We start from the raw sequence: 27557 nt of genomic DNA, 5'->3' as shown, positions 1-27557 counted from the left end.
GGAGGAGGGGGTTGGGAAAGAGGGGGCTATGGGTGTCCAAAGAGAATCTAGGAAATTGCAAGAAACGAGAGCAGTAACATGCCTCAGGTGTCAATAACTTCTAGGAAATTATGTTTGTGTGCATCTCTGCTGCAGAAGTTCGTGATTTGTTTATGTGTGTGTGTGTGTGTGTGTGTGTGTGTGTGTGTGTGTGTGTGTGTGTGTGTGTGTGTGTGTGTGTGTGTGTCGGTGCATCCCTTACCTCTTTGTCAATCTTTAGAAGTTTCTTTACAGCCACTTCTTTGTCCTGGGATATCCAGAGGGCTCGGTAGACGCTCCCAAAGCTGCCTCCTCCACAGTTCTCATAGAAAAGCAGATCCTCATGCTTTATCTGCACAAACGACGAGCCAGGGGACGACATGGCATACTGACTCACTAGCATACAAACACACACATACACTCACACACACTAACACACACACACACACAGACTAAAGGGAGTGCAAGCTCAACTACCAAAAAGTGTACAAGTCCCAGATCAGATCGTAGAGAGTGAAGGATAAGAAATAAGGAGAGGCGGGATAGTTTCCTCCACAGGGTCAGAGTAGATGTTGTCAGTCAGCGGAACAGACTGTCAGAGAAGAAGCCAGAAAGTGCTGGAAAGAGAGAGAGAGAAGTTTGCTCCCTGTGAGTCAGGAAAAGTCCAAGCTCCCCTGTTCCTACTAGACCAGAGAAGGTATTACATTGCCTGATAGTGGTGATCCAGTGGAACTACAGTACAAATCATACACACAAAAAGAGTGGGGATTAATGGGAGGTGAGTGTGTACGTTCAATGTGCATTCAGGCTGTAGCAGACACACCGTTCAAATATGGTCACTGGCATCCAGGGCATTCCTTCTTCCTGGATAACTGTGGCTATATAAAGACACACACACACACACACACACACACACACACACACACACACACACACACACACACACACACACACACACACACACACACACACACCTCTCTGGCCTATAGCGTGTCACTGATTTACTATGTCTGACACAGTGTCGGGCATTGCAAATCAGTTACGAGGGTGACAGCCTGAGATACCTAAATCTATCTCACACACACCTCTAAAAACAAACACTCACTCACCAGAGAAGCCAGGGAGGGGCTTATTGTTACTCAGACTGACAGGAATGACCCAGTGACGACATCAAGCAAGATAGCCGTGCTGACATCAATGTGTAGGGACAGGTGAGATCAGCCCGAGGAAGTTAGGACGCTTCTCAGTCGGTCATGAAGTGCAAGAGGACACATGAGTTATTCATTGCATAAATAAAACATGACTCCTAGAAGCTGTGATGAATCATTACACACCATAGTACAAACGTGTCCAAGAACTATATGTGTGTCTCAGTTAGCACTACAGAACAGAGACTGTAAGAGGATAAGGGTTCTTCCTCTGAGGAGCAGGCATAAGCCAAGCATTCAGGTACAAAATAAAATATCTTGTCTGCAAGTGGAAAGTTTGGAATCATACGGATAGTAGAGGAATGCTCAGGGAGAATAATGTCTAACAATCAAATTCAAAGGGTTCCTCCTGTGGGAAGCATGCATCAAAGTGTATACAAATCTGTGAACTGGGTTTTGACCTCTTTAAGAAAGAGGTCATCAGGGGGGCATGGAAGTCAGTTTACAGCTTGACTCACTAGTAGTAGTAGACCATTTCTCCCAACACTTGTGCACAATATTTTCTATTTCTAATCCTCATATTGCAAGCAAAGCTCTACCTTTCATTGAAAAGAAAATGTCTCGTGTATTTATATGCATAATGATGAATAGATTGAAACACGGTTCATGCCAAAAAACACAAGACTCTTAAGAGAGCAGGCTTTCTGTAAAAAACAAAATAGGTCCTATTTCCTCAGATCTGCTACAGCTACCTCCCTTTGCAGCAGGATACATCTGCTATCTCCCACTCATTAGAGCTGGCAAAATGACTTTGAAATGTGTGAAACGTCCTTTTAAGTTGAATCCAATCCGAGTATGTAAATGTTGATATGCTTCACCCTCCTTAGTCAACACATTTTTAAGAAGGTCATCAAAGCATAAGCACTGTTAAATTAGCTATTTTTTATTTACAAGGCAGACCACACATACAAGCACAGTTACAGGCTGCTCTAAGGAAAGCCAGCCTCTCAACACACACCATCACATCAGAAGCTCCTGAGATCAAAGGAAAATTAATGACACTTGTCAAGAACACACTCACAATCTACACACACACATATATATAAAAATAAAATTACACGGACTGAGATGACAAGATTCCCCCTCAAAGTACAAGACGCCTTTAAGACCCAGCATCGAGGATCAGTGCTTCCAAATCAAAGAAGTACAATTTGGAAAGGCAAGTGATCTCAGAACACATTATACCAAGCAGCCTCATCATCTAGATTAATTCATGTCCTACAGGAGATTCAGCCCGATAGAATAATAAAACGCAATACCGCAGTGACAAATTTGAACACTGTTTGCAATACAATTAGGGCTTTAATCCAGCTAATACTCTGTTTAGTAGTTTTGAACGTCTGACTAATAAAAGGGACATCGAATCCTAAAGATCCTCAAAGACTTGGATATAATCATGTAGATTATGAAGTATATAAGTATTTAACTTGTATCTGTATAGTCAACAAGGGAAATGAAGAGTCTAGGTTTCTACAGTTTATGGTGTTTTCTGTCTATGAGTAGGATAATCAGGAGAGTAAGGTTTGCTTTACAGGCAGGTACAGTAATATATTGTAAACTAGATCTCATCTGGGGTAGCACAACATTACAGGACACTCCGATAGAAATCCACTGTATAGAACACAAAGTTCAGTCATGCAGGGAATCGATTCAAGTTCTATACATTACAGTTCTATCTAACAGGTCCCAAACAATAACAACTAGTACGGTTAAGACCCTCAATCCGGGGGCGGAGACACGGCGACGAGAGAGCAGCTGAACAGTTTCTGTCTGTCCAGGAAGAAGAGGCTTTTAATGGCACAGTAATAAGTCCGTCATCCATCATAGTTCTAAAGTCATTGTGATTTGCTACTGAACTGCCAGTCGTGTTGAGTTACTTTATCCAGGTAATGCGTGTGTGGTTTTTTAAAATGCTAACGTCACAGAGAAGGCGATGGCGGTGGAAGTTCTGGAGCTCATGTCCGCCGAGGCTCCAGCCTATAGGAGAGCTGCGTCAGCGCCCTCTGGTTGTCGATAACGCAGAGTTTCCTCACGTAACCCCGCACTTCCGCTTGATTTTTGTTGGGTTGGCATATGTCGGGATCTATTGCAGTAAAAGAGGAAACAGGAGAAAAGGGGATTTCATTGGTAAGACACGTTTAAATCCAGCATGGGAATGTAATTCAATAAAGCAATAAACAGACTTACTGAATGGTTGGCTTCTACAGTGCCTCACTTGCCGAATTGCGTTTGCTATGATACGCTGAAAAGATAAGAGGCTCTTTAGATATTACAACAACTTGAGAGACGAGAGAATAAAACATGCCCTTAAGATAAGTCATTTGCCCTTTAAAATGGGCACACAAACTCACCATTTTCTCAAAATTGACCATGTTGTCAATGAAGGTCTTGTTGCCCTCGTGTGTAAATGTCATATCTGTTCAAGAAAATAATGAAGGTTAATTAGAGCCATGTTCCTCTGAAGGTTTATTCCATGACTGGAGTACTAATGTGCTCTGCCGTACCTTTGAGGAGGAGCGGCATGAAGGGGATGATTGGTGGTTCCAGTTTGGTGACAGTGAGGCGGTAGGATCGGTGGTTTCTTGACGGGTCCTGTGAAAGAAAAAATCATTTTCATCTCTAGTGATACAGCTAGTTGTCTTTAAGGATATGCATCTACTGTACATACATCTATAGGTTTCTGTTGCCACCCCAATTCAATTGAAGTGAATTATATTTCATATAACTCACCATCATACTCTCAAACTCAGCATAGAACTTCTTGAACTTGGTGGGTAGTTTCTGCCAGGAAACACAAAAGACCTCAGTGACATGAATGTAGCAATTTAGTGAAAGTGTAATACTGTATATCCAAGGTACTTTAGATCGAGGCAGATTAGATTAAGTTTACCTCCCACGTCTGGCTCAATCTGCTGACAGCGGGGTTGCTCATGCCCATAATGATGGCAAAGAATGAATTCAGGTTCTTAAACTCCCGACAGCTGTCGACAAAACACACAAAAGCAAGATATGAAGTGTATGTGTGCAAAGCGGCCTGCGTCTGAAGTGTGACAGTCGCAGCAGGTCCCACTCACTGTGCTGCTATCTTGATGAACTTCTTGAGGAGTTGGACTCTCTTGCTGAGCTGTGAGCAGAGGCAAACCTCAGTGACCACCCACAGCTGGACCTGGTTGAACCTCCGCAGAAACAGGTCCAGGTTAGCCGTGGTTCTTCTGAAGCTCTGCCGGCCGAACGTGTGGTAGAGCAGCTCATGCTGGGGAGAGGAGGGGGGGGGGACATTAAAGGGGAGCAGGGTTGGAGCTAAGCCAGTCAGCAGGAAATGCCACATTGTATCTATCAAGCATTTCTCCTGCAGGGCTTTTATCATGAACAATGATACATCACCAGAGCTGTAAATACCCCAATTGCTGTTAAAGGTTATACTGTATATACTTCAAAGTGTAAATGAGGCAACACACTACATGCTTGTGTTCTTCTACTGGCCTTGGATTGTTTTTAGGTGTGTGTATGTGCATACAGTTTGTGATACCTCATGCACACAGCTGAAGAGCTCCCAGTCAAACATGGTCATTTGGTAAGCCAGGTCCTTAGAGCTCATCAACTCAAAGGTTGACATGGAGCCTGCAGTGGGACCCTCCTGGTCTGGAAGAGGAGTCTGAGGCACACAGACAAAAATACACACATTCATAAGCACTTTTTTTTTTTGTTTGCTTGTGTTATTTTCCCAGTCTAAGTGTGGTCTGTGTTGTATTTTGTTGTTTTATGACATTTTTGCATTAATAAATTGTATGCAAGGTCTTTGGATGTGTACATTTATATAGACACATGTATATTTTTATGAAATACAATAATTGATGCATATATCTATTTATTTGTCTTATTAATGTAAATACTGCTTCTATTCAGTTGTTTACTGTGAGCATGAACTCTATTAAACTGAAGAACAAAAAAGACACAGAGCACAGATTCAAACATATTAAACAACTAATGTATAACATTTAAGACATTTTTACACATGTGGGTAATTTTAAACAATGTCATTTGAACAAAATCAATGTTTAACATTTAGCCTAACATTAGCTCAAAGCCTAGCTGTCTCTGCTTTGATGATCCTTTCCGTTTCGTCACAATCACATGAAACCACAACAAAGGCTGCACGAATGTTATATTTTGAATCCATTTTTTAAAGAAATGCACACATTTTAAGTAAACAGGGACAATATGAATCTCTTACCAAACTGTTGAGCTGGTCTCGGGTGCAAGCAAATAATCTGCCGTTGATGCTCAGAGTAGAAAACACTGAAACGTCATTCGGCTTCACCATTTGTTTTTCTGTAACAAAAACAGGGATAGTAAAAGAGTGAAACCGTTTTCATCCTGCTCGAGGAAATATTAGCAATCAGTGCCTGAACTGATTTATAATCTGTCTTTAGGTAACGCTGCTGTGAAGTGCTCCCTCATATCCAGATGTGTCTGTATTCTCCTCACCTGCAGAGCCCAGGTGGAGCAGCACCAGCTCATCGGTGGTGCCCAGCTTGTCGGCCACAGCGCTGACCACCTCTCTTCCAGTCGCTGTCACGGCAACCCGGATAGTGTTGTATGTGTGATCACTGCAGTACACCTTCAATAGGACTACACACACACACAAAAAAAAATAACATTAGAAATACAATACTATGGTTTGTGAGCGATTCCGATTTGTTACAATAAAGTTTACAAGATAGAGATGCAAAAAAAAGGACACTGAAAGTCCTACGAGTAAACACAATTATCAAAATATGAAATTTGCCTGGTTTGGAGATGGATATCCACACTAAAATACAGACACGGTAGACCAGCAAACCGTTGTCAAATGATCTTTCAGAGTAAAATATTAATATATATATGTTCACACAGACACACACACCAACTTACTGTCATCGTGATTCCTAATAGGCTGTTTCTTCTGCAGCCTTTCCTCTCCGTTGCTGAACTGTCGTATTAAGGTTTTCTGTTGAAATATATCAGACAGTGTGCATTCAAGCCTTCACATTGCGAAACAAGTACAATGGAAATGTTGTTAAAACAAATGTAGTCTGGTATACCTTCTTTAGGGATTTTGCTTCTTCCGAACTACAATAAGAAACACACATAAGATACAATAATATAGCTTATACATACAACGTAACAGTGACAGTTTAAAGTGGGAAAACGTACTGTAATTTGACGATTTTCTCCAGGTCAGGAATGAAGTCTTTCAAACCTCTCAATATCCGAGAATCGTTTGAAACACTCCCATACAACTCCTACAGGGACAGAGAAGAAGAACGGTATTGAGAACATGCGTGTGATATAATAAGGTATGTCGTTTCCTGCATTTAAAAGCTTGCTTTTGGTCACCTCTAGAAAAGTGATTGCCGCAGGCTCCTCCTGTAGCAGGTAGGTGTGCGAGTTAGCCCAGCGCAGGGCCAGAATGAGGGCCTTCCTCTTACTGTTGAGGGCATACTCCAACCTCTCCTGCTCAGAGCCGGGGGGGGACGCCGCATGGTAGGTGCACACAGGGTTAAAGATAAATACAAAGACGTAGCAAAAAGAGAGACAGGGATATCCACTTTCTGTCAAATCCTGTACAACCACAGTATTAGATGTCTTTATTGAAAGTTAGAGTCTCTGAGATCTCCGTTTCGTTGACTCTGGAAGTCATCTGTAGTCCTCCCACTTTTCTTTTGTCCTCCATATTAACTGTTCACATGCAATTCTAACAGAAACCAGAAATAAAAACACATGCAGGTCAAGATTTTACCCAGAATTGTTTGCAACAGACACCCAGTTTGTAAAACTGTGAATGCAAGGTCTTTTTTTTGAGTGGGTCCAAGGCTCAATCACCATTGTGTTACCTCATCTGGCGATTGATAGGCACTTAACAGACATGGTGTGAAAAGAAGTGCTCTCTCTGTGAACAGTTCATTATTGTATGGTCAACTGCTGCTGCAGTGCTTCTATAAAAAGAACTGTTAAATTACACAATCCAAGAAGCTGTGAGTAACCCTATTATAGTATGCAGTAAACAATAAACATGTCCTTCCATTTCTGAGAGGAGTTGTCAACAGTTCTAAATGTGTGAGTGAACCTACAGGGTATCACAATCAGTATGAGTAAAAGCGGAAAGGATATTGTGCCATGAGTAGAGGGCACAGCTGGCTGTTGGGCATGAAGACACTGTGCATCAGGACAAAATCATCCACCGCCGGGTCTAATAGATGAAAATAAAAACAGATGGCAAATGGGAAGAGAGTCAGACAGAAAAGGAAGGAAATAATCAAAAGGAATTGAACATGACATTTATAATGTATCCATTTAGCTTGCTTTTCCTTCTTTCAATCCTTCACTCTTTCATTGCGATACATTTGATAGAATGTCTGGGCAATCTCTGTAAAGATTGACTTATCAAAGTCACTTTTATAAAGCATATTCATTCGTTTTGCATTGGCTACCTGGTTCACTTTGATGTACGTCCATCCTCATGGACTCCAGGAAGTGCTCCAAAATCTTCTCTGGTGTTCCCGATATCACAGTGTACCTGCAAAAGGTGAGTTAAGGGTGATGTCAGAAGGGATTCCTTCTACTGTACACTTTTAAGTAAGCATACAACACTCCTTGCACTGACACACATACTTGATGCTTCCCAGGGTGGAGGTGCGAGGACTCTTTTCTAACACCAGCACAGCTTGTTCATGCTCTTTCAAACGCACCGTGTTGGCTTCCACATCCTGAAAACACGATAAGATGCACGGATAAAAGCAGTAATATTTCTCCACAAAGACAAATGTGTTTATTGTGAATGTACTGCAGCTCCTCTACCAGAAGAGGGTGACAGACGCCACAGTCAGGAAGCATCAACCATTAGTGAAGGTTGAGGCTCAAAGTCATGCATTCAGATAGTGTTTCATTTAATGGATCTTACTTAATTTTGTTGAATATAGGTTGAGGAGGAACGTTGGCAGTGACTTTTTACTGTACCAAAGTTAGTAGTTGGTTGCATGTGTACTACATTTGTTTCCCATCAGGATAAATGTCCATCTCTTCTGCCTACCCTGAGTATCCTGTTGAAGTCTTCCTTGTCAACACGAAGGAAGTGACAGTTGTCTTCTCTCAGGACGATGGAGGCGGCACGAGGTGAATCCGTAACCAGGGCCAACTTCCCAAAGTCATCACCCTCGTGAAGCGTACACACCACACCCTGAGAAACACATACACATGAATGCACACGTAAATAAACACAAACAAGTTCAGACACATTGCAGTTTCCCTGTCATCTAATACCCTGAAGATAAATAAGGAAGCAGCAGGAGCACTCAGGACTGAGATGATTCATGTGCACTTGTCTGTGTCTGTGCATGTGTGATAAATGTGTATGCACGGACATGAGCATGTGCAGCACATCCCTGCCTGTGCAGTGGTTGTAAATCAGTGTGTGGTGTGAAATAGTGTATGCGTACAATCCCTTAAGCCATTTAATCCTACTGATGAGTCATGGTTAGCTGTGCAGAGTTTGCCAAACTCCTCTGTTGGTGTTCCCCAGCCCCGCAGGGCACACACTGCTGGTCCGCCCCACACAGACATGTTTTCAATCCATAACAAGCTGTTAAAATATTATCAAATGAAGCACACAACTCTAACATGTAAGTGGATGCATTCAAGGACACACCTTGCCGTAGATTACCACGTTGACAGAGCCCTTCTGAATGATGTACCATGATGTGCCCTCCTCTCCTTGGTTGAATACTGGAAGATAAAGATGACAAACATATATCAACCCCACTAACATGACAAAAGAATATATCCTGTACATCAGAGGTCTTCAAAGTGTGAATCGAAGGAGAGACGTGTGCTGCAATTTGTCTAAAATTCATACTCTGTCTACAAGTAAAAAAGGTCCAAACTGAACAAAGACATAATACACACATGCATAGATTCAGTGTGATTGTCCTGGCTGTTCATCAAAAATACATCTGCTGAGAAATCATTAAATAAAGAAATTCCTTCTCTCAATCTTTCTTCAGAATCATCACATCTTTAATACTTCAGGATAAAAGTAATCCAGTAATTGTTTTTGCATGAATAAGTACATTTCAAACACAAATAGCTAACTGATAACTCTGCAGCTTTAAATGGGGCCAAGTTAACACAATGTAAACAAATGTAGGTTAAGAATCAAAGTAACTGACTTAGGTGTCTCAGTTTTGTATGAGATGACTGCCATGGTGCCAGACTTTCAAAAAACCCAGCTTTACGATCATTTATGCAAACAAAAATGCAATTCAAGACAAAATGAAAAACTCACACACGGTTCCAGCTTTTGCATGTGACTCGAAGATCACAACGCTCGCCAGTTCCCTCTTCACCTACAAACAAGAAGTCATAAGGGATTTAGCTGCACTGCAAACATATGTGAGAGAACAGTAATATGCACAGATCGGGGTTTTTAAGGATTATTTTTAGCAACCTTCCATCATGTGCATGGAGAGTTTCGCTTTAGGACACTTTGAGTCATCTGAAATTCATATTCATAAGCACCATGTTCAAAAGATAAGGAATAACAACGTCATAAACACATTCTTTGTGAATCACTTCAATCTCCTGAATGAAACTGCATTTAATGGGATTTCACATAATAAACATAATACTGATTATAGGATCATGAAAACAGCAGCTAACCAAAGACTCAAAAGACTCCTCCACAAGATGAAAGTCTGCCAACACATTGCAGATTGTTGTTAAAACGTACCAGTCCCATTACACTGGTGAGATAAACGCTAACGCTAGTGACTACAATGTCTCCCTCTGGTCTTAAATACAAAAGGCTGTAGCAGGTGGTTCTGATGAATGAACAGCCTTCCTGCAAACCGTTACTGTCCCTTTAAGAAAAGTGCAGCGTGTGACTCACAGTGTTGGAGAGGTGAGCTAAGGCCTTGATGTGGAGCAGCTCATCGTAGATGATCTCGAGGTCGTCCCCTGTCCTCTGACCGGGCCTGCGGACACACGCAGGAGTTCGTCATCATCAACTCACCATGGACATTTCATGCATGCTTCACCTTCTATTAAACTGAATTAAAAAAATGTATAATGACATCCTAATGCTAAAATCAAGTCTTTGGGAAGAAATCCCCACAGATGATTTGTTCATAATTGTCGTGGCTTCCTTCCTTCTATCAAGCCACTAGACGCCTTAAACAGACATTTCTTAACTCGTTTTCTTTCCTTTACATGTATATTACTTACAGTTGAAGAGTTGCTTGGCCTCCGATGGTTTGGATGATATTAGGCCATGTGTTTGCTCAAAATAAAATAACAAACTTTTACACATGCAACAAAGAAAAGAGGCCTTTACAATATTCAAAACAAATAGGCAAAACTCAAATAAAATAACAAACAACTTACAGTAGGTATTCTTTCTTTCTTGATAAGGCTTATATAACTTGATAACATAAAGGATAATTGGACGGTTAAAAACTGTGCCTCGACGGCGTCTTTCTAGCAGGTTGCCCATCACTGTCACTTTAGAGGAGGTGCCGTGGGAGTTGTAGTCTTTTATGCTCTAGTCTAGTTGACTACAGACGTCACGATTAGGTGGTCTTTCTTATAAAAACAAAATACTGGCTTTAACAATAATATTATACATTATAGTATTATTATTATACAGGTTTGTTCGGGATTACATTTGGTTTAACATGTTTTGTTTTTACTGAATGTAATACCCAGGAAATTGTGATTTTCAGTTTAATGTAAGTTCAAGCACTACAATGAACTGTTACTGACGATTTCCGGAGGATCATGCGCAGCAGTGCGTCAGGGCCAATCTGAGCGAGGAAGAGGATGGTCTCCGGCAGCTCCTCTTCACTCTCCCTCTTCTCCTCCTCGCTGGGCAATGGAGTGTCCTCCTCCTCATCGTCAAGAAATCGGTAAAACAGGTATTTGTCCTGGAAACCCAGCTCCTGGTCCACTGAAGAGCAGACAGACACATTGTACACGTATGAACAAGCAGTCGGTGCATGCAAAGTGATTTTAGTAACCTCAGATATAGAAGTAAGTGAACAAAATGGTGATAGATTTGAAACAGGTACAGTAGGGGGAAAAAAACGCTTAATTCTTGTTGGGGAAATATTTTCCAAGGCCCATAACTTTGACCCAGTTTATCAGTTCATACTGTCCTGACTGAGCTCAGTGTTTTGTCTCCCTGTTCCTGCCTGTTGGCGTCAGCTGATAGAGGTGTTATGATTCTATCTTGTTGTGCACAATGTTGATTATTCTCTCTGAACTAGCTAAATACATGGGTCTAGGGTAGAGTTCTTCAGAATTGATTGTGGCATCTCAACCGTGATGTCAAACTGTGGCCCGTGACATGTCTTGTGAATTCTCCGGCTGTAACTCCAAATAAACCGTCAGTGTTTGCCATCAAAGCTCCAGCTCTCCTCGTGTCTCTCTCTCAGAGTCCTGACTCCAATTGCTTCAGAAGTTTCACCCACAATTCTCATTTCAACCACAAGAGGCTGAATTGAGCCACAGGACCATGTTCTTAATAGGATGTTTTTATATGTGTTCCCACAGGTGAAATTGTATTTTTCCATGCACTCTTACAGAAGGTTTATTGTGTGTCAGCAAACTAATGTATGTAACACTACTGTCACAGTAACATCTGGGACAATACTCTCACAGTAATATCACATTATAGGATATTAGATAGAAACTGGATCACAATTTTCTTCCTTTCAGTGATTTCATATTTTTCTTTCATCAGGACATCATTTCAGGCATCTTCTTTGAAGTGTATGAATCTTAGATTGACTATATTTTATGTTCCTGCTTCAAAACGTCTAATTAATTACTAGACTGGTTTTCATGTTGATACTTTCACTGCGATAGATGTTCATTTTTAGTATTACCACTGCTCCAATTCAGAGTAAAAGAGAGACACATTAATGGCTGCTTTGAAATAGAGGATTGGGAACTGACTATTGGACGTTATGACAGCTATGCAGTGTAGTGAAACTAAACAGCACTATGAGGAAATAGTGTTAGTTACCGTGGTTGAGCACTCCTTCTTCCAGTAGCGCCTGCCACATCCCAACAGCATGGGAGCGGGTGAGAACACAGGCGCTCTGCAGCACCAACCAGTCCACCAGCTCTGTGCCCACGCAACACTGTCTGCAACACAGACAAACCACAACATCTCCCAAAGCTGCTGCATGCATCATTTAGTGTAAACAGACATTTGTCATTCAAATAAATTCAAGTTTAATTACATTTAAAACTCTTTAGTTTTCCTCTGGGGTCAATTTGCAGAAGCATATAGAGTGTTTCAATGACACACTATGGGAAAACATTTAAAATATGTAAAAAATCTAAGTGTAATCTGTACACATTATGCTGCTAGCGTAAGACTTAAATGCAAAGAAAAGCAGCATAAGCTGTACAAATTAAGATAATAATTAGAACGATAACATGAATATAAGAGCAACTGACACACTGTGTTATTAATGATATGAAAATTAGAAATGGTGTAAGTAGTGTACAAGGCCCTATACGTGGTTTACGTATTTATTTATTTATTTATTTAAATGTTATATTTCACACAGGCTCCGCCCTCTACTGGACTCTATGGGTACTACTCTCTATCATGCTGTGCGTGCTTTCACCTACTGAGTTACGTAAACGTAGCCGGCCAATCGGGGCGAGCCTACCTGAATGCGTGCGCAGGCCCTCAGTATATAAAGCTACACCCTCTGCCCACCATCCTTTTTCTCTTCAGCGAGCGAGTAACAACTGCAGAGAAAGTGAAACATTTGAAAGAAGAAGAAAGAGTTATCACACCTCCATGGAGAGACCCGGGCCTGTCCTTCGTGCCCTGGCTTAAATAGCGGGCGCCTCTGCTTCGAGTGTTTGGGGGACCAGGATATGGCCGAGGCGGTGCCATTCACGTTCGCCATTCCAGCGGGGTGGATGGCTCCGTTTGCCGTTGTCGGGCACTTCCGGGTCCGGTCCATGGAGGTCCACCGCCCTAGGTGATGACCATGGCTGCTCCCAGCAGACAGCAGGCTGGGCAGAGAGCTAAAAAGAGCTCTGCCCCGCACGCACGTTCAGCCACTGCGCTGCAACCGCTGCAGGACCATGGCATGAGGGTGTTCTTTTATCTGGACGACCTCATAGTCATGGCCAGGTCCAGGGAATGGGCAATGTTTCACACAGCCCAATTGATCCTACACCTAACAAAGTTGGGTTTTGTGGTCAATTGGAAGAAGAGCTCCCCCATACCTCACCAGCAGGTAGAATATCTGGGGGTGATGCTCGATGCAGGCAGACTATGTGCCACCCTGACAGAAAGCAGACAGGCATCCCTGCTGCGGGCAGTCTGCAGGCTGCGTCAGGGGGCGACGGTGACAGCTTTGATCATCATGCAGACTTTGGGTCTCATGACAGCTGCTCACTCCGTAGTGCCACTCGGACTGCTGCATACACGCCGCATGCAGAGGTGGTTTATCTGCCTTCGTTTAGATCCCAAGAGGCACAAACGGCATCTGGTGACCATCCCCCCCTCAGTAGAGAGCAACCTCAAATTCTGGGGGTCCCCAGAGAATCTGCGGAGGGGAGCTCCACTGGGGCGAGTGACCTCCTATACCACAGTCTTCACAGACGCTTCAGTGACAGGATGGGGGGGGACATGCCAAGAGAGAGCTATAGGTGGTTGCTGGCCTCTGACAGGGACGGCACAGCAACCTCCTGGAGCTGCAAGCAGTGATGTTGGTCCTACAGCACTTCAAACCCTTAATACAGGGCAAACATGTGCTCGTGAGGAGCGACAGCCGCACCACAGTGGCAACATCATCAACAAGCAGGGCGGAGTCCGCTCCATAGCCTTGTTGACCGCAGCAGAGAACCTGTGGTTGTGGGCTTCACAGATTGTGTTGTCTCTAAGGGCCCTGCACATCCCGGGACGGGAGAACAGGGGGGCCGACCTCATGTCAAGAGGCGGACCCCTGCCAGACGATGGAGGCTTCACCCGGAGGTGTTGAAGCAGGTCTGGTTCGGAAGGGCAGAGATGGACCTGTTCGCCCATAGGCGCAACAGCCACTGTGCCCTGTGGTTCTCCCTGGCCCGGTGGGACAATCCGCCCTTGGGGGTGGACGCATTTGCACACGAGCAGGGCCAAGAAAGCTGCTTTACGCCTTTCCACTGCTGCACCTTATCCCTCCCTCCTGGAGAGGGTGAGGCGGGAACGTCTGTCAGTCATCCTAGTGGCGCCAGGTCGCCGCCTGGCACCGTGGTACGCGGAGGTAACACAGAAGATGGTGGGCCAGCCCTGGGCGATTCCTCAGGTCTGGGGAGCGCTGTCTCAGGAAGCAGGTGCAATAGGGGCGTTACCCACTCTGGGCCAACTTCTCCAGGCTTGGCTCCTGAGAGCGACAGGCTGAGACAGGAGGGACTGTCTGACAACTTTATTCAGAATATCCAGGCAGCAAGAGCAGAATCCACCACAGCCTGTTACAGGCCAAAGTGGGCGGGATTCCAGCGATGGTGTGAAGGAAGGAGTCTAGAGCCTCTGTCATGCACNCAGGCTTTACACCCCGAACGTCTCTATTTTTGTAAGAGACTCCGGTGTTGGTGTCACAAGAGACACCGCGATTGTTCCGCGCCGCCTCGACTTGAGGCAGGACGGACAACTCACATGCCGGTGACCCCACGCGCCACAGCGATGAGTGGTCGTGTACAACCGGACATCATTCCAAACGTCCCGCTCCCCTGGTTGGATGGACGAGCATCGAGATCCTCGCACTACACGCCTGCACAGACAGCTCGCGGTCGGTGTGGCATATCGCAGATACCTCAGGTCTAAACCAGTTATAAGTGGATCTCGCGTTTGTTCGATTATGTGTGCTCTTTATACGAAAATGTGCGCGTAAATGCGTTTCGCCGCACTGTAATTGTACGAAAGCGCGACTCAGTATGGGCGCCTCGCTCGCGTGATACGGCGGCGCATCTCTGTCATCTCTGACTGTCAGGGGCGGAACGTCGTAGATAGGCACTCCCTCGATCGAGCTCGAGCTGAGCGGGACGCACGACACTCAGCAGACGCGCGTGTACTCTTTCAAGATCTGTGAGAGGCACCCCGCCTCGCGTGAACATGTCAGACTACTGTTCGTCCGTCAGCTCGGTACGGTCCAAACTATTTACCGTACTCGATGGTGCCATCGGTCCTCACTGTCTGCTAGTCTAACGAACTGCTCCATACCTGTTACCATTTCGCGGCAGCGCGCCGGGTAGTTTTGATATTAAGGGTGTTGCAACAGTCTGTCTCGAAGCCACTGCCTCTATACAAGCCTCTGCTCTCTCGCTCGCACCCGCTCTGCCACGCTATATGCGCTCCTCCAGCCACTCATCTACCTCGTTCCCTAATACCTCTCGAACTATATGCCTCTATACCTCCGATTCTCCATCAAGAAGACATACACGCTTCTTCCATCGCATGTCCTCGTCGTACTCGACTCTCTCATTACCTCCTTCTACACACAGCATGTACTCACAACCGCCCACTAAACTAGCCCGTCGTTCTCTAGAGACTAAATACTCACGCTGCGAAGAATAACTAGCCTCCAACTACCCTTCGGTAAGTCTTCATCGTACATCATTAGTAGCGCTACCTGCTTACTCACCCTGTCCTAAGTCACGCAACCCTGTCCACTTTCGCCTCGACCTACAGTCACGAAGGCTCCTACTTTCTTCCGCCACGCCCAGACTAGCACAATACTCGCACCACGCTTGCTCCTCCCTCGGTCTCCAATCTGTGTGCTCGCAACAATTGACCCGTCGCTTCCTACTCGCGCTCTATCAACCACGACCCACTACTAACCCCACTACTCGGCTACTCAGCTCGAGTCTAGAACTGCGACGTCTAAGTCGCTCAGACGAGAGTCTGCTACAGGAGTTCCACACACTTCACTCCAATCAGTCGTCACACCACCTCGTCTCTGACAGCCGTATCGTCGCCATTGAGTACCCTGCCTCCTAAACGGGTCCTATCTCGACGTGCACTATAGCTACCTTGGTCAACTTAGTGTCGCTAGTACAACTTCCTTGCACTGTCAGGGATGAGTCACAAAAACGATGACAAACTCCTAATCTAGCTCTGACTACTGAGAACACCAACAGTCCCAGAGGTCACGCGTAACTACAGTAGTGTCAACACAGATACAACATAACTACACAAGGACAGGGACTCAAGGGAACGCTCTCACACAGTCTCAAACACGACCACAAGTCCACCAGACGGCTCCCTCCAAGCACGTCGCGAGACACCAAGAGGTGGTGGACGGGCGAGCACGAGTCCTGAAAGAGTGGAGGCAAGCACGGATGAGGTAAAGACCCTAGATTTACGCGTCAGTAGCTGTTTTTCATAAAAGTAAGTTGGCTTTTGGTGAAATCAAAATAAACGGATCTTTACCAGGGAATCAGAAAAAATAACTAGGAATTATAAGAGTCAAAAAAAAGACGAGTAAAGTTCAGTGCTGCGGAGGTGGCTTACGTATTGGGACGTATTTTATCATTGCATTTCATTTATAAAGACTCACAAACGAACACTAGGAAATGGAACGCGAAATAACGAAAAAAAAAAAAAATTACGAGTTAACAGTATTTGCTTATGACAATACAATCCCCTTCATCCAATCCCACATCCCATAAGGGTAGATACGACACAAGTATTCGGCGCGAAAGGTAATAAACGGCCCTTATATTTCACGACTACCGCTAGTCGCAAGGACCTCCCCGAGTGTCCCCGGGGCATCTGTGACTCTATGTTACGGGGAAACACTGGGAGGCAGGTTTTCTTTCTTGGAAACTTATGTTACACACTATTACAACGTCTCCGTCTTTCTTGACGCCACGAAATGGACCGTTCTTGTGTTGATTCATAGCTCGTAGAGGTGAGTACTAGTTGGTCTATTAAATGTGCTCTGTGCGAGCACACAGTGCAGAGAGGGCGGCCGGCCTCATGTCAAGAGGCGGGCCCCTGCCAGACGAATGTTGGTTCTCCCTGGCTCGGCAGGACAATCCACCCTGGGGGGTGGACACGTTTGCACACGAGCCATGGCCAAGATAGCTGCTCTACGCCTTTCCACCGCAGGTGCAATAGGGGCGTTACCCACTCTGGGCCAACCTCTCCGGGCTTGGCTCCTGAGAGGGACAGGCTGAGACAGGAGGGACTGTCTGACAAAGTTATTCAGACTATCCAGGCAGCAAGAGCAGGACCCACCACAGCCTGTTACAGGCCGAAGTGGCTGGGATTCCAGCGGTGGTGTGAGGAAAGGAGTCCAGAGCCTCTATCATGTACGTTGGGCTCTATTCTTTCCTATTTACAGATACTGGTGGACAGGGGGCTTGCTCATTCCACAATGAAGGTGTATCTCGTCCTGCCATGAGGGATTGGGTGACAGGTCAGCCTTTAGTCAGCCGCTGATGGCGCACATTTTGCAGGGGGTCAGGAGACAGCGCCCAGTGGTGCATGTTTCCACCCCGCAATAGCATGTGCTTATGACTAGGGTTACAATACGTAACCCCCCATTTTCTATATCGTTTTTTATAGTTGTTTTATGTATTGGTCCTTTTCTTGTAATTTGTTTTCTTTAACGGTTTATGTACACACCAGGGCAAATTCCTCGTATGTTTGAACCTACTTGGAAATGAACCAGATTGAATGAACTCTGATTGTAAAGGTTCATTGACACTGAAGAGTAGCGTTTGATATGTGTTTCAAATGAAACATTAAAGATAATCCTTGAGGATACTGGGCAGAGAGCTGGCTTGTTTCTATGATCACTTCCTGTCAGACTGTATCAGTGTGTAGGCGAGGACCATCCTCACACACTCCGCTGTGTGATGATGGTCCTTTTCATGATGGATCACAGTGTGGAGCTGCGGACTGTTGAGCGGATTTGGAGAGACAATTGAATGCTTCTGGGGCATGTTTTTGGCAAAATATAAATGTTGAGTATCAGTGTCTGCACAAAGATTGATGTATTTTCTACACACTGTTTTGTGCACACACACACACACACACACACACACACACACACACACACACACACACACACACACACACACACACACACACACACACACACACACACACACACACACACAATTTGGTTTGTTAACTTTAATCCATGAGTTAATACTTGCGCTTGTGATAGCACTAAACAGCCAAATAAAAATAAAACTGTACCAAAAAACCCATATCATCCTCTACAGATCACACCTGCACCTTAGAAAGAGAGCGTTAAAGCAGATGTGGACACACACACAGCTGCTGTTGAAAACAACAAATGAAAGGCTTGCTAATTGGGCAGATGGGATCTTTCTTCTACGTGCATGCATTAGCTTGCATTAGCATAACTACAGAGGAACACAGCTGTGATTCATCATCGTCCCTTATCCGAACGCATACACCTCCAAAATTCATTCTGATTCTTTCACGAACATGAAAGTATGCTGCAGTGAACAATTTTATGACACTGGTTGATTTTATTTTATTCTCCCTGCATAATTCACAGCATAAATCTTTGCCTCCACCACCTAAAATCCAGCAAGACTTCCTGGATCGTGTTTTTAAAACCTTATTCAGATTTAGCATTTTGGCAAACATCCCAATATTACTCATCTTCCACCAGCTCTATCAAACATACAAGACTAAAATGTAAATGTTCCTCAAACCTCAATGCCCTGTCTCTATAGATATTCTGACACAAGCAGTGAGGCGCAGAGGAACTCAGGACACAGTGAGGCGGCCTGGCCCACAGTATATTGGTTGTTGTGACTTTGGTTCATTCATGCTTTGTGTGCCGGGAGGAAGGGCATAGCTCTCCAAAACATGCTGGCAGAGTTTATTAAAAGGATCAAGTTGCCATGCAGAACTTTTTTTTACTTCCTAGACAAAGCGCCGTCAGACCTTCAGGTTTGGGGCAGTGAGCTGTGGAGAGTGATTACCTTGTTGTGGGTTTTGTTTGCAGAGTCTGAGTTCATGTTGTCTCTGTCTGTGAGTCCTGAGGAGGAAACAAATGTTGAAGTTAAATTGAAGATTTCTTACAAATACTTTTCCCTCCAAAAACTATGACTATAAAAGATTCCTTATGTAGCTGAGATAGAAAGTGCTGAACTAGAATACAACTTCTATAGGGCTGCTTGCGTCTTCCAACCTATCAAGTTGCAGCTCACATTCATGTCCGCTTAAAAATCGCCTCATAATTTTACTAAATAGATATTTGTGTTAAATAGTCCTAATTAGTGTATTAATAATGGCAAGCAATGTGTTTTGTGACCTTTGATCCCCAATATCTAATCAGTTAATCCTCCGGTCAAATGAATGTTTGTTCTAAATTTTAGGAAAATCCCTCAAGGCCTTCTTAGGATTTTGGATTCATGAAAATTGGACAAAAGTGAGTTCACAATGAAGTTAACCTTTAAAGCCCAAATCCAATCCCGGCATAAAACCCGAAATCCGAAATCACAACAAAAATGCTGGGATTAATTTAATACTGTAGATCCTGACTAACACTATACTAAAGTATAATGTGTTGAAAAGGAAGTAGGAGTAAAATAAAAATATATTCAACATTTTCTAGTCTATGTTATTTTCTTTGCAAAAATTAAATGCCTTTCTTTCCTTTTCAATATAAAATACTTATGTTACATTACTCTCATTTATCATTTATTATATGACCTTTCAATATGCTAAGCTACTATATGCATTGTTTATGTATAAGTAAACACACTAGTAATTAAACAATAAAGAAATATTTACAGTGCTTATATTTACAGTGTGTACTCACTGTCATTGTTGGATCCACTCTCCATAGCTCCATAGGGAGGGGCCAACAGTCCAGCCAGGCTCTGACGATACTTCTACAAAACAAAGGTACACTTGCATCAGTGTGTCTATCTTATCAATGTACCTCCTATTATTACTTAATTTGTAAGAAATCGTCCGTTATTCAACGTCAAAACCCATTACGTTTATTTCCGTCTTTCTCCAACACACACAAAGTGTTTGTTTCAAACACACGCTGCAAGTGCCCTCAAAACAAAGCCCTTTGTACAATCAAGATCATTTACATGCAGAACAACTAACATTATACAACACACACACACACACACACATCACAGCAGCATTGAAAAACAGGGTTAATGAGATAATCGGGTGCTTCTAAATGTTTGTAGAGATGATGCTCCTACAGCATTTGAAACAATAAACTGTATTTGCATTTGTAAAGCCGTGACTCTCCAAGAAATAAACACAGCAGGTTACTTTGAGTGTGCCATAGCTCTACTTCTGCAAGGTCATTGATAAATAATGCCTTTGAAAACACACACACACACACACAAACTCATACACTTACAGAGAGAGAGAAAGAAAAGGGATCTGTTTGACCTAAATAAAACAAGGACTTCCAAGATAATGTTTTTCTTGCACACACACTTAACCAGGATCAACATGGCTAAACAACTTAATGAGGTAAAAGACAACACAAATAAAGAACGAAAACATTACGGTAATCTAATTTTCCCACATGGAGGAGTACGACTCACCTGAAGGAACACACTTCAGCCTAATGCCGAGGGAATTAAAACCCCAGAGAGCTGCCCTATGCTCCTTTACAACTCACACACAAGCCACCGGATAGTATCCTGCACAAAACAAGCTGCTCCCTCTCCCTCTCTCTCGCCCTCGCACACAGTCGCCCCAGTGTATCTCTCTGTCTCTCACTTTCCCTCTCTCGCCGCGATCCGGCCAAAAACCAAACCACTTTCCTCTCACAGGTTACCACGGTGATCCGAATCCTTGTATGATCGAGCTATGATCGAGGAGAAAGAGGGAGGAGGGAGACAGAGAAAAGGAGACAGAAAAGACAAAGAGGGTGAGGAGAGAGAGGGAGGAGAGGAAGGAGACTGGCAAAAGACAGAACATGGCCAATAGAGAGGAAGTGGGCAGGAGAAAAGTAGAGCAGGTGAAAGGGAAATAAAGTGAGAAAGACTTACAATACAAGCCTGCCACAGTACAGGCCAACCAATCAGCTGTCTGATATATTGTGTGTTTACAGGTTTACATATCAGTCAGAAACGCTGTTTAACATTTATACCTTGTTGTTTATTCATCCTGTTATTCTCCACTTGGTGTTTGAATTATGGAGCAGCGCTTTTTTTTACTTTTATCCTTTCATCAAACACATGACTGAATTTATCCTTTGGCTCTATAGTCCTCGTCACACACAAGCACATGCACACAAATTAGTACACACACACACACACACACACACACACACACACACACACACACACACACACACACACACACACACACACACACACACACACACCCTTTTATTATGCGCTGAATGAGATTTAAAACCTCAGGCTATGTTTTACAATCCAAGAATAGACAGCAGATAGGGGGCTGAGTGCACTTAGCTGACAAACAAACTCAATCCGAGCTCAATAATAACAGGGCACACACGCTTTAATAACCAATGATTGTCTAATCTCGCTTTCGTATCTTCCTGTGTCCTAAAGTTCAGATATCACGTTCCATTAAACCCAATTTATATTCATCTAGTTTATATTCATCTCCTCTCCAAACTGGAGAGGAGGTCATTATTTATTTTTAATTGCAACAATGAATAATTTAGTCTGTTTTGTACTGAAACCAAAAAAGCAGCATATCTTTTTTAGAGAAATATTTTACAAAGTGGTTGGTCAAAAGCAAAAAAAAAACACACATCTAGTAAATTTCTTTTATTCATATCTAATATAACTGCTGTTTTTTCTCAAGGAAAACTGGATGTTTTGGACTTGACAGCATGATCAAACCACATAGCAGACACATAAAAACAACAATAAACAAATCCACTGCTCTGCCAGCACTTCCTGTCTGAGAGAGACCCGGTGAATGGAGGGGCTGACCTCGACAAGGAGGCCCACTGAGAGACATCCACTTCATTACCAACGCTCAATAAAAGATTCCAGCGTGAAGTCCAAAGTTGATCGTTCCAATATGATACAGTCTCCGCTATATTATATCCGATATATTTGCAGAGTATTTATATTCAGGAGTGATCTAAATCATTCATGCTATAGTTTAACTGGCTTCTCCCCCCTCTTTAGGTGTTGTTTGGGAAATATTTTCCTGGGCCCATAACTTTGACCCAGTTTATCAGTTTGTACTACCCTCATTGAGAACAGGCACCTGCAACCTTGGGCTGCTGTGCTCTCAGTGTTTTGTCTCCCTGTTCCTGCCTGTTGGCGTCAGCTGATAGAGGTGTCATAGTGCTTTATCTTGTTGTGCACAATGTTGATTATTCTCTCAGAACTAGCTAAATACATGGGTCTGGGGTAGAGATCTTCAGAACTGGTTTGGCATCCGCTGTGTCAACTCGTGGCATACGACATGTCTTGTGAATTCTCCGGCTGAAGCTCCAAATAAACCGTCAGTGTTTGCCATCAAAGTTCCTGCTCTCCCCGTGTCTCTCTGAGTCCTGTCTCCATTGCTTCAGAAGTTTCCATCACAGGTGTGATGTGTTTTATCTCATTAGGTCACTTTAACTTGGCAAAGCAGGAAAAAGCCCAGGTGTAAGTAATATAATGTTAATCAAAGGACAGCAGTCATTAGTGTTACCTGTGCTGTTCCTGCAGTGACCGGTCAGAATACCTGTGTACAAAAGGCTCACCTAATGGGACTATACATGAGCAGAGACAATGAAATCTGTAGCTAGACCACAACGTCCTCAAATTCGTGTTTGCTGGCTCAAAAAAGCAGCTGGCTGTTCAGATTCACAGTGAAGTCTCAGTTTGTTTGTGTGCCTCCTTGACCAACAGTAAGTGTTTTTGTTATTTCAATAGTAGTTTTCTATTAGTCATTTGTACAGTTAAGTTATAGGTTTACCATCTGTTTATGTATTTGTTTGTTAGTTAGTTAGTTTATAAACCTTTTATGTGTGTATAAGTAACTGAACTTTTGATTGTAGAGAATTGTACATTTAATTTTAGTTAATGCTGATGTTTCTTTCTTTCTTTTAGAACCACACATACACATTTCAGTATTACTGTATTACCTGAGTGCCTGTGCATCTATCCATATCTATATCCAGTTAATTAATTAACCTGCCTTCCATGTCCTGAATAGACATCCCATATTGTTGTCTACGTTCCCTAATCAGCAAGAGCTTCATTACAACCGGTCTACATGATGTGACAATACAATCCTCTCTATGTAACGGTTGTAACACAATCAAAATGTGTTAAAAACACCTGCACTTGAGCCCAGGAGGAAACTCGAGCACACACTGGTAATATGTTCAGAGTCAGACAATAGTAGCCAAGGGATCCCTACATATATCACTTTTAGATTCCCCCTACACTGCCTGCAATAAAGATACTGTATAACACATTCTGTATATGGATCATCATGCTTTATACTTTAAATACTATAAACATCCAGCTCCTGAGGTGTGTGTCTTATAGGTGCAGCAGGTGTCCTTATGGAGGACAGCCCTCTTGTGGTTAAAGGCACAATTACATTGGGAGGTTGGCTGGAAATTGTCGTTTCAATAGAGAAACGTATTCTGAGATGGAAAGCTTTAGGTACCAAGAAGATCGAGGTCATGTTGAATCATTAAGTTCCTGCTCACACTCACAGCTACACACAGATTCTCTCTCACCTCCCAGAGGCTCTTGAATTCCCTCTGTTCGATACGGAGCAGCTCGCTGGTCTCCCTGCTGACGATGGTAGCGTGGCGTGGTGTGTTGTCCAGGATGGACTCCCCGAACGCCGTCCCGATCCCCAGAGTACAGATAGTGACTGCATCCTGTCCACCAATACAAAAGATTTGCTTAGAGAGTAAATGTGGGAAACAATACTCTGCTCACATTTAAGAGTAGTGTCACACGAGTCCTTCCACACAGGTGTAATGGTAATTTACTGGTTCTAATTGTGGCTTAAAAGTGAATTTGACAAGTGTGACACTACTCAGAATGCAACTTTAATGAATATTTTCATAATCGATTAAACTGCATTCCATTTTCAGTTAATCACATTTTCTAAAGTCCAAGGTGTCCAAGGTGTCTGACCAACAATCAAAAACCAACAATAATTTCATTTACTTGTTAGGACAAAGTAAAGGGGGTGAGTAGTAACATATTTCATAAATCAGGATTAGGTATTCAGGTTACAAATCATAAGCAAATTAAGCCCCAATTTCATATGAAACATGTGCAATTTGATTATAGTGACATTAGAGAGATTACATGCTTACATTTTTGATCAAATCTTTACAGTATGGCCATTTTTTGAATAACAATTATTTGAGGAAGCATTCTTTTTCTTAGTATAAAAAGGTGCATTATTTATTTTCAATGTTTGCTTTAAGGTTTAAAAAAAGTATTTATTGTTATCTAATGGTTAACATTACTAATTTAAAAAAATACCATTTGTATTCAGTAACTGACTATATTTCAAAGTAATCTCACCCATTCAGACTTATCGCTGCAGGCCTAATAAACACGACACTGCCGTAGCAAAAAGATATATCAAAAGGTTTGCTTTATAAAAATTGACAGATATGAAGAGCAGACAGATTAATATATGGTAAATAATGCAAATATATTCAAATATGAGGGACGGGTAAACAGGGTCTTCTGTAAGAAAAACATCTCTTGGCGCTGTATATAATTGGACAGGCTAGAGGCAAGCGAGCACAGATAAATGTGAAAACCCACATACCGACACTCCATTGATTTAGACAATATTCTGCATGCTATTAAAACCCTTACAGCTGTCCAAACTGACATTTCAAATATAGCCACAGAAACTAGGCCACCAGTGGCTCTTTAGGGCTACACACATGAAAAGGACACACAATGGAGGAGCTTCTTATCAACATCTTTAACAGGGAACAAATCCTGTCTCTCTCTCCTTCTGTCTTCCCCCACCGTCACTCTTCGTGCTATGTACAGTATAACCCTATTTTCCACACTCTGCCATAAAGGGTATGAAGCAGCGGAAGCCACAGCTCTCAGTGGACTTGTTTTGTGTGCTGTGGCAGCTTTGCTCTGGCATATTTAAGCAGGGAGACATGAGCTAATGTACTGAAACAATGTCCACATTGAGGGGAGTCGTACAGGATCGTCAGCTGTCTAAACGACGAGCACTTGTAGAGCAGTCTGCATCTTCACAGAGATGTTATGACAAAAATAATACAAATAGGTAAATGGCAGCCATGAAAATAAGGAATCTTCATAAAAATAGAAAGGAAATTACCAAATGTATCCCCTAGTGTCTATTATTCAACATTCAACTCATCATCATTCTTCATACATTAGTGATTCAAATGATATACAGGAAACAGAATAAACACACAGCAGCACAAATTCAAATAAGCAAATAATTATGAGTATTATTTACTGTAAAACCTCAATATATATTTACATCAACTTCTATACTGCTGTTTATTAATATGTATACCTTCTCATAATGTTCACAGTGTAAATACATTCAGTTTGTTTAGATCCGTCACATGTACTGTATATATATATATATACATATATATATACATACATACATACATATATATATATATATATATATACACACATATATATATATATACACATATACATACATACATACATATACATATACATACATATATATACATATATATTTATATTATACTTGAACAACTCTGCACTTTCTGCTGTTTTGCACTTCTCGTTAGAGCAGGGGTATCAAACTCAATTTCATCGCGGGCCACATCAGCATTATGGTTGCCCTCAAAGAGTTGTACCTTTAACAATATATAAATATACATATATATATTAAAAAAATGTTATATAACAATATTGCCTCAGCATTGGAGTATTATTGGTTTTGGCAATAACTACGTCTGAGAGCACATGGTTGTGCATCGGTGTATTGTGCACGTAGACACAAAAATACTGTATGTGGCTCAGACTAACATTTCACTCTCTTACTGTTACATAAATCCCATGAATTTATGAAATGTTGTTAGCCTCATCATATTTTATCAAACAGAGTGAGATACCATTTTAGTGTAATATATTTGTTGTGAATAATAAAGTATTTTTTTTTTATATTAAGCATTATTTAAGCAGGCTATATTTCATTTGAATTCAGCAATAATATTTGAATAGTCTGAAAGCCAAGACTTTGAGAACCCCTTGTCCCAGATCCTGTAGTGTTACTATCACCTGTCACTCACTATTTCAGTAAGCAGTGAGGGGGGGGGCGCGTTGAGGAGGAACAGAGTGAGAGGGGACGGGGATCGCGGAAGTTTTCCTCCTTCATTTACAAACTTACACAAGTATTTATAAGTATTTATCGTCTGAATATAGCAAAAAGACGTTCATACTCTGCAAGCCAAGACCTCATATATTTTAATCAACCAGGAAATAACCGTAACGCGAGTTTTTCTAAAACATAATAAATCCATGTGTGTCTCTGAGCGACACCGACTGGTTCTTAAAGAGCGGGTCATTCTGTATGTTCTGGTTCTGGAGCTGCTCGGGTTCCGAAGCAGACTTCAGTGTTTGGTGTCTCTGTGCCGCTGTAACTTCTGTTCCTTCAGCTCTGTGTCACTCACACACTGGTCACTCACCGCCTCAGAGTGCCGCTGCTGATAGGAAGTCGCTAAAGCGCGCATGTCACAAAACGAAATGCATTTTAGGACATGTAGTTTATGGGCAACGTGCTTAAGCAGAATGTAACCGTATAATAAGCTGTTTATATTCTTTGCGAACTCTCGCGGGCCTAATAAAATGAGGTTGCGGGCCGGATTTGGCCCGCGGGCCTTGAGTTTAACACCCCTGGTGTAGAGGGTCTTAAAAATCTCCTGAAAAAATATTTTAAAACTGCTCTCAATCCCAAAATATACACTCTATTCAAATAATTTCAAAAGATTTCAGTAGCAAAATTAGTCTGGCTTCATTAGACAATTCGGGCCCAATAGTGATCTGAGCGACAAAAAGTCGACCAAGCTTTTTCTAAATTTTTAGCTAAGTTCAGCAACACATTTGCGCAGCTTACAGCATTTGCACCCATTTCTAGCAGGACATGCATTTTCTAGTTGAAAATAACAGTTTGAAAGGATCTATCGCCTCAAGTAGAAGTATATTGGCGTTCATGATTAAGTATGTTTAAGCTATGAATGGTTCCTTCTTTACTGGTGTGTATTGATGTATTATGCGTGGCATTTAATACTAGCGTTTGTGAACAAGTAAGCTAAATAATGCTAA

At 42.6% G+C, this 27557-nt stretch overlaps 2 protein-coding genes across 2 annotated transcripts in view; both read right to left on the bottom strand.

The window, feature by feature from the left end:
• The window catches only part of LOC104955734 (mitogen-activated protein kinase kinase kinase 7-like), an 11186-nt gene extending 10509 nt beyond the window's left edge, over nt 1-677 (bottom strand). The window contains exon 1 of the mRNA XM_010783126.1: nt 242-677. Coding sequence (XP_010781428.1) covers nt 242-421 — 180 coding nt within the window. The 5' untranslated portion in view covers nt 422-677. The remainder of the gene's footprint in view (nt 1-241) is intronic.
• A 1416-nt stretch (nt 678-2093) lies between these two features.
• LOC104955735 (rap guanine nucleotide exchange factor 4-like) lies at nt 2094-21116 on the bottom strand. The gene is made up of 29 exons (XM_010783127.1): nt 20841-21116; nt 20084-20156; nt 19242-19297; nt 16496-16586; nt 14072-14375; nt 13077-13280; nt 12289-12410; nt 11025-11208; nt 10153-10237; nt 9550-9610; nt 8914-8990; nt 8299-8445; nt 7881-7975; nt 7700-7785; nt 7380-7458; nt 6606-6756; nt 6423-6511; nt 6311-6338; nt 6141-6216; nt 5715-5858; nt 5461-5558; nt 4756-4881; nt 4301-4479; nt 4117-4207; nt 3957-4007; nt 3731-3818; nt 3578-3642; nt 3414-3468; nt 2094-3309 (listed from the first exon to the last, which is right to left on the bottom strand). Exons 2-29 carry the CDS (start codon nt 20106-20108, stop codon nt 3182-3184), a joined length of 2985 nt encoding a protein of 994 aa, XP_010781429.1. The 5' UTR covers nt 20109-20156; nt 20841-21116; the 3' UTR covers nt 2094-3181.
• Between the last annotated feature and the right edge of the window lie 6441 nt (nt 21117-27557).

This window comes from Notothenia coriiceps, unplaced genomic scaffold, assembly GCF_000735185.1.
Source record: "Notothenia coriiceps isolate Sejong01 unplaced genomic scaffold, NC01 NC01_scaffold00024730, whole genome shotgun sequence".
NCBI classification, from domain to species: Eukaryota; Metazoa; Chordata; class Actinopteri; order Perciformes; family Nototheniidae; genus Notothenia; species Notothenia coriiceps.
The sequence above is the reverse complement of the archived record's forward strand: the minus strand, read 5'-3'. Positions and strand labels throughout refer to the sequence as shown.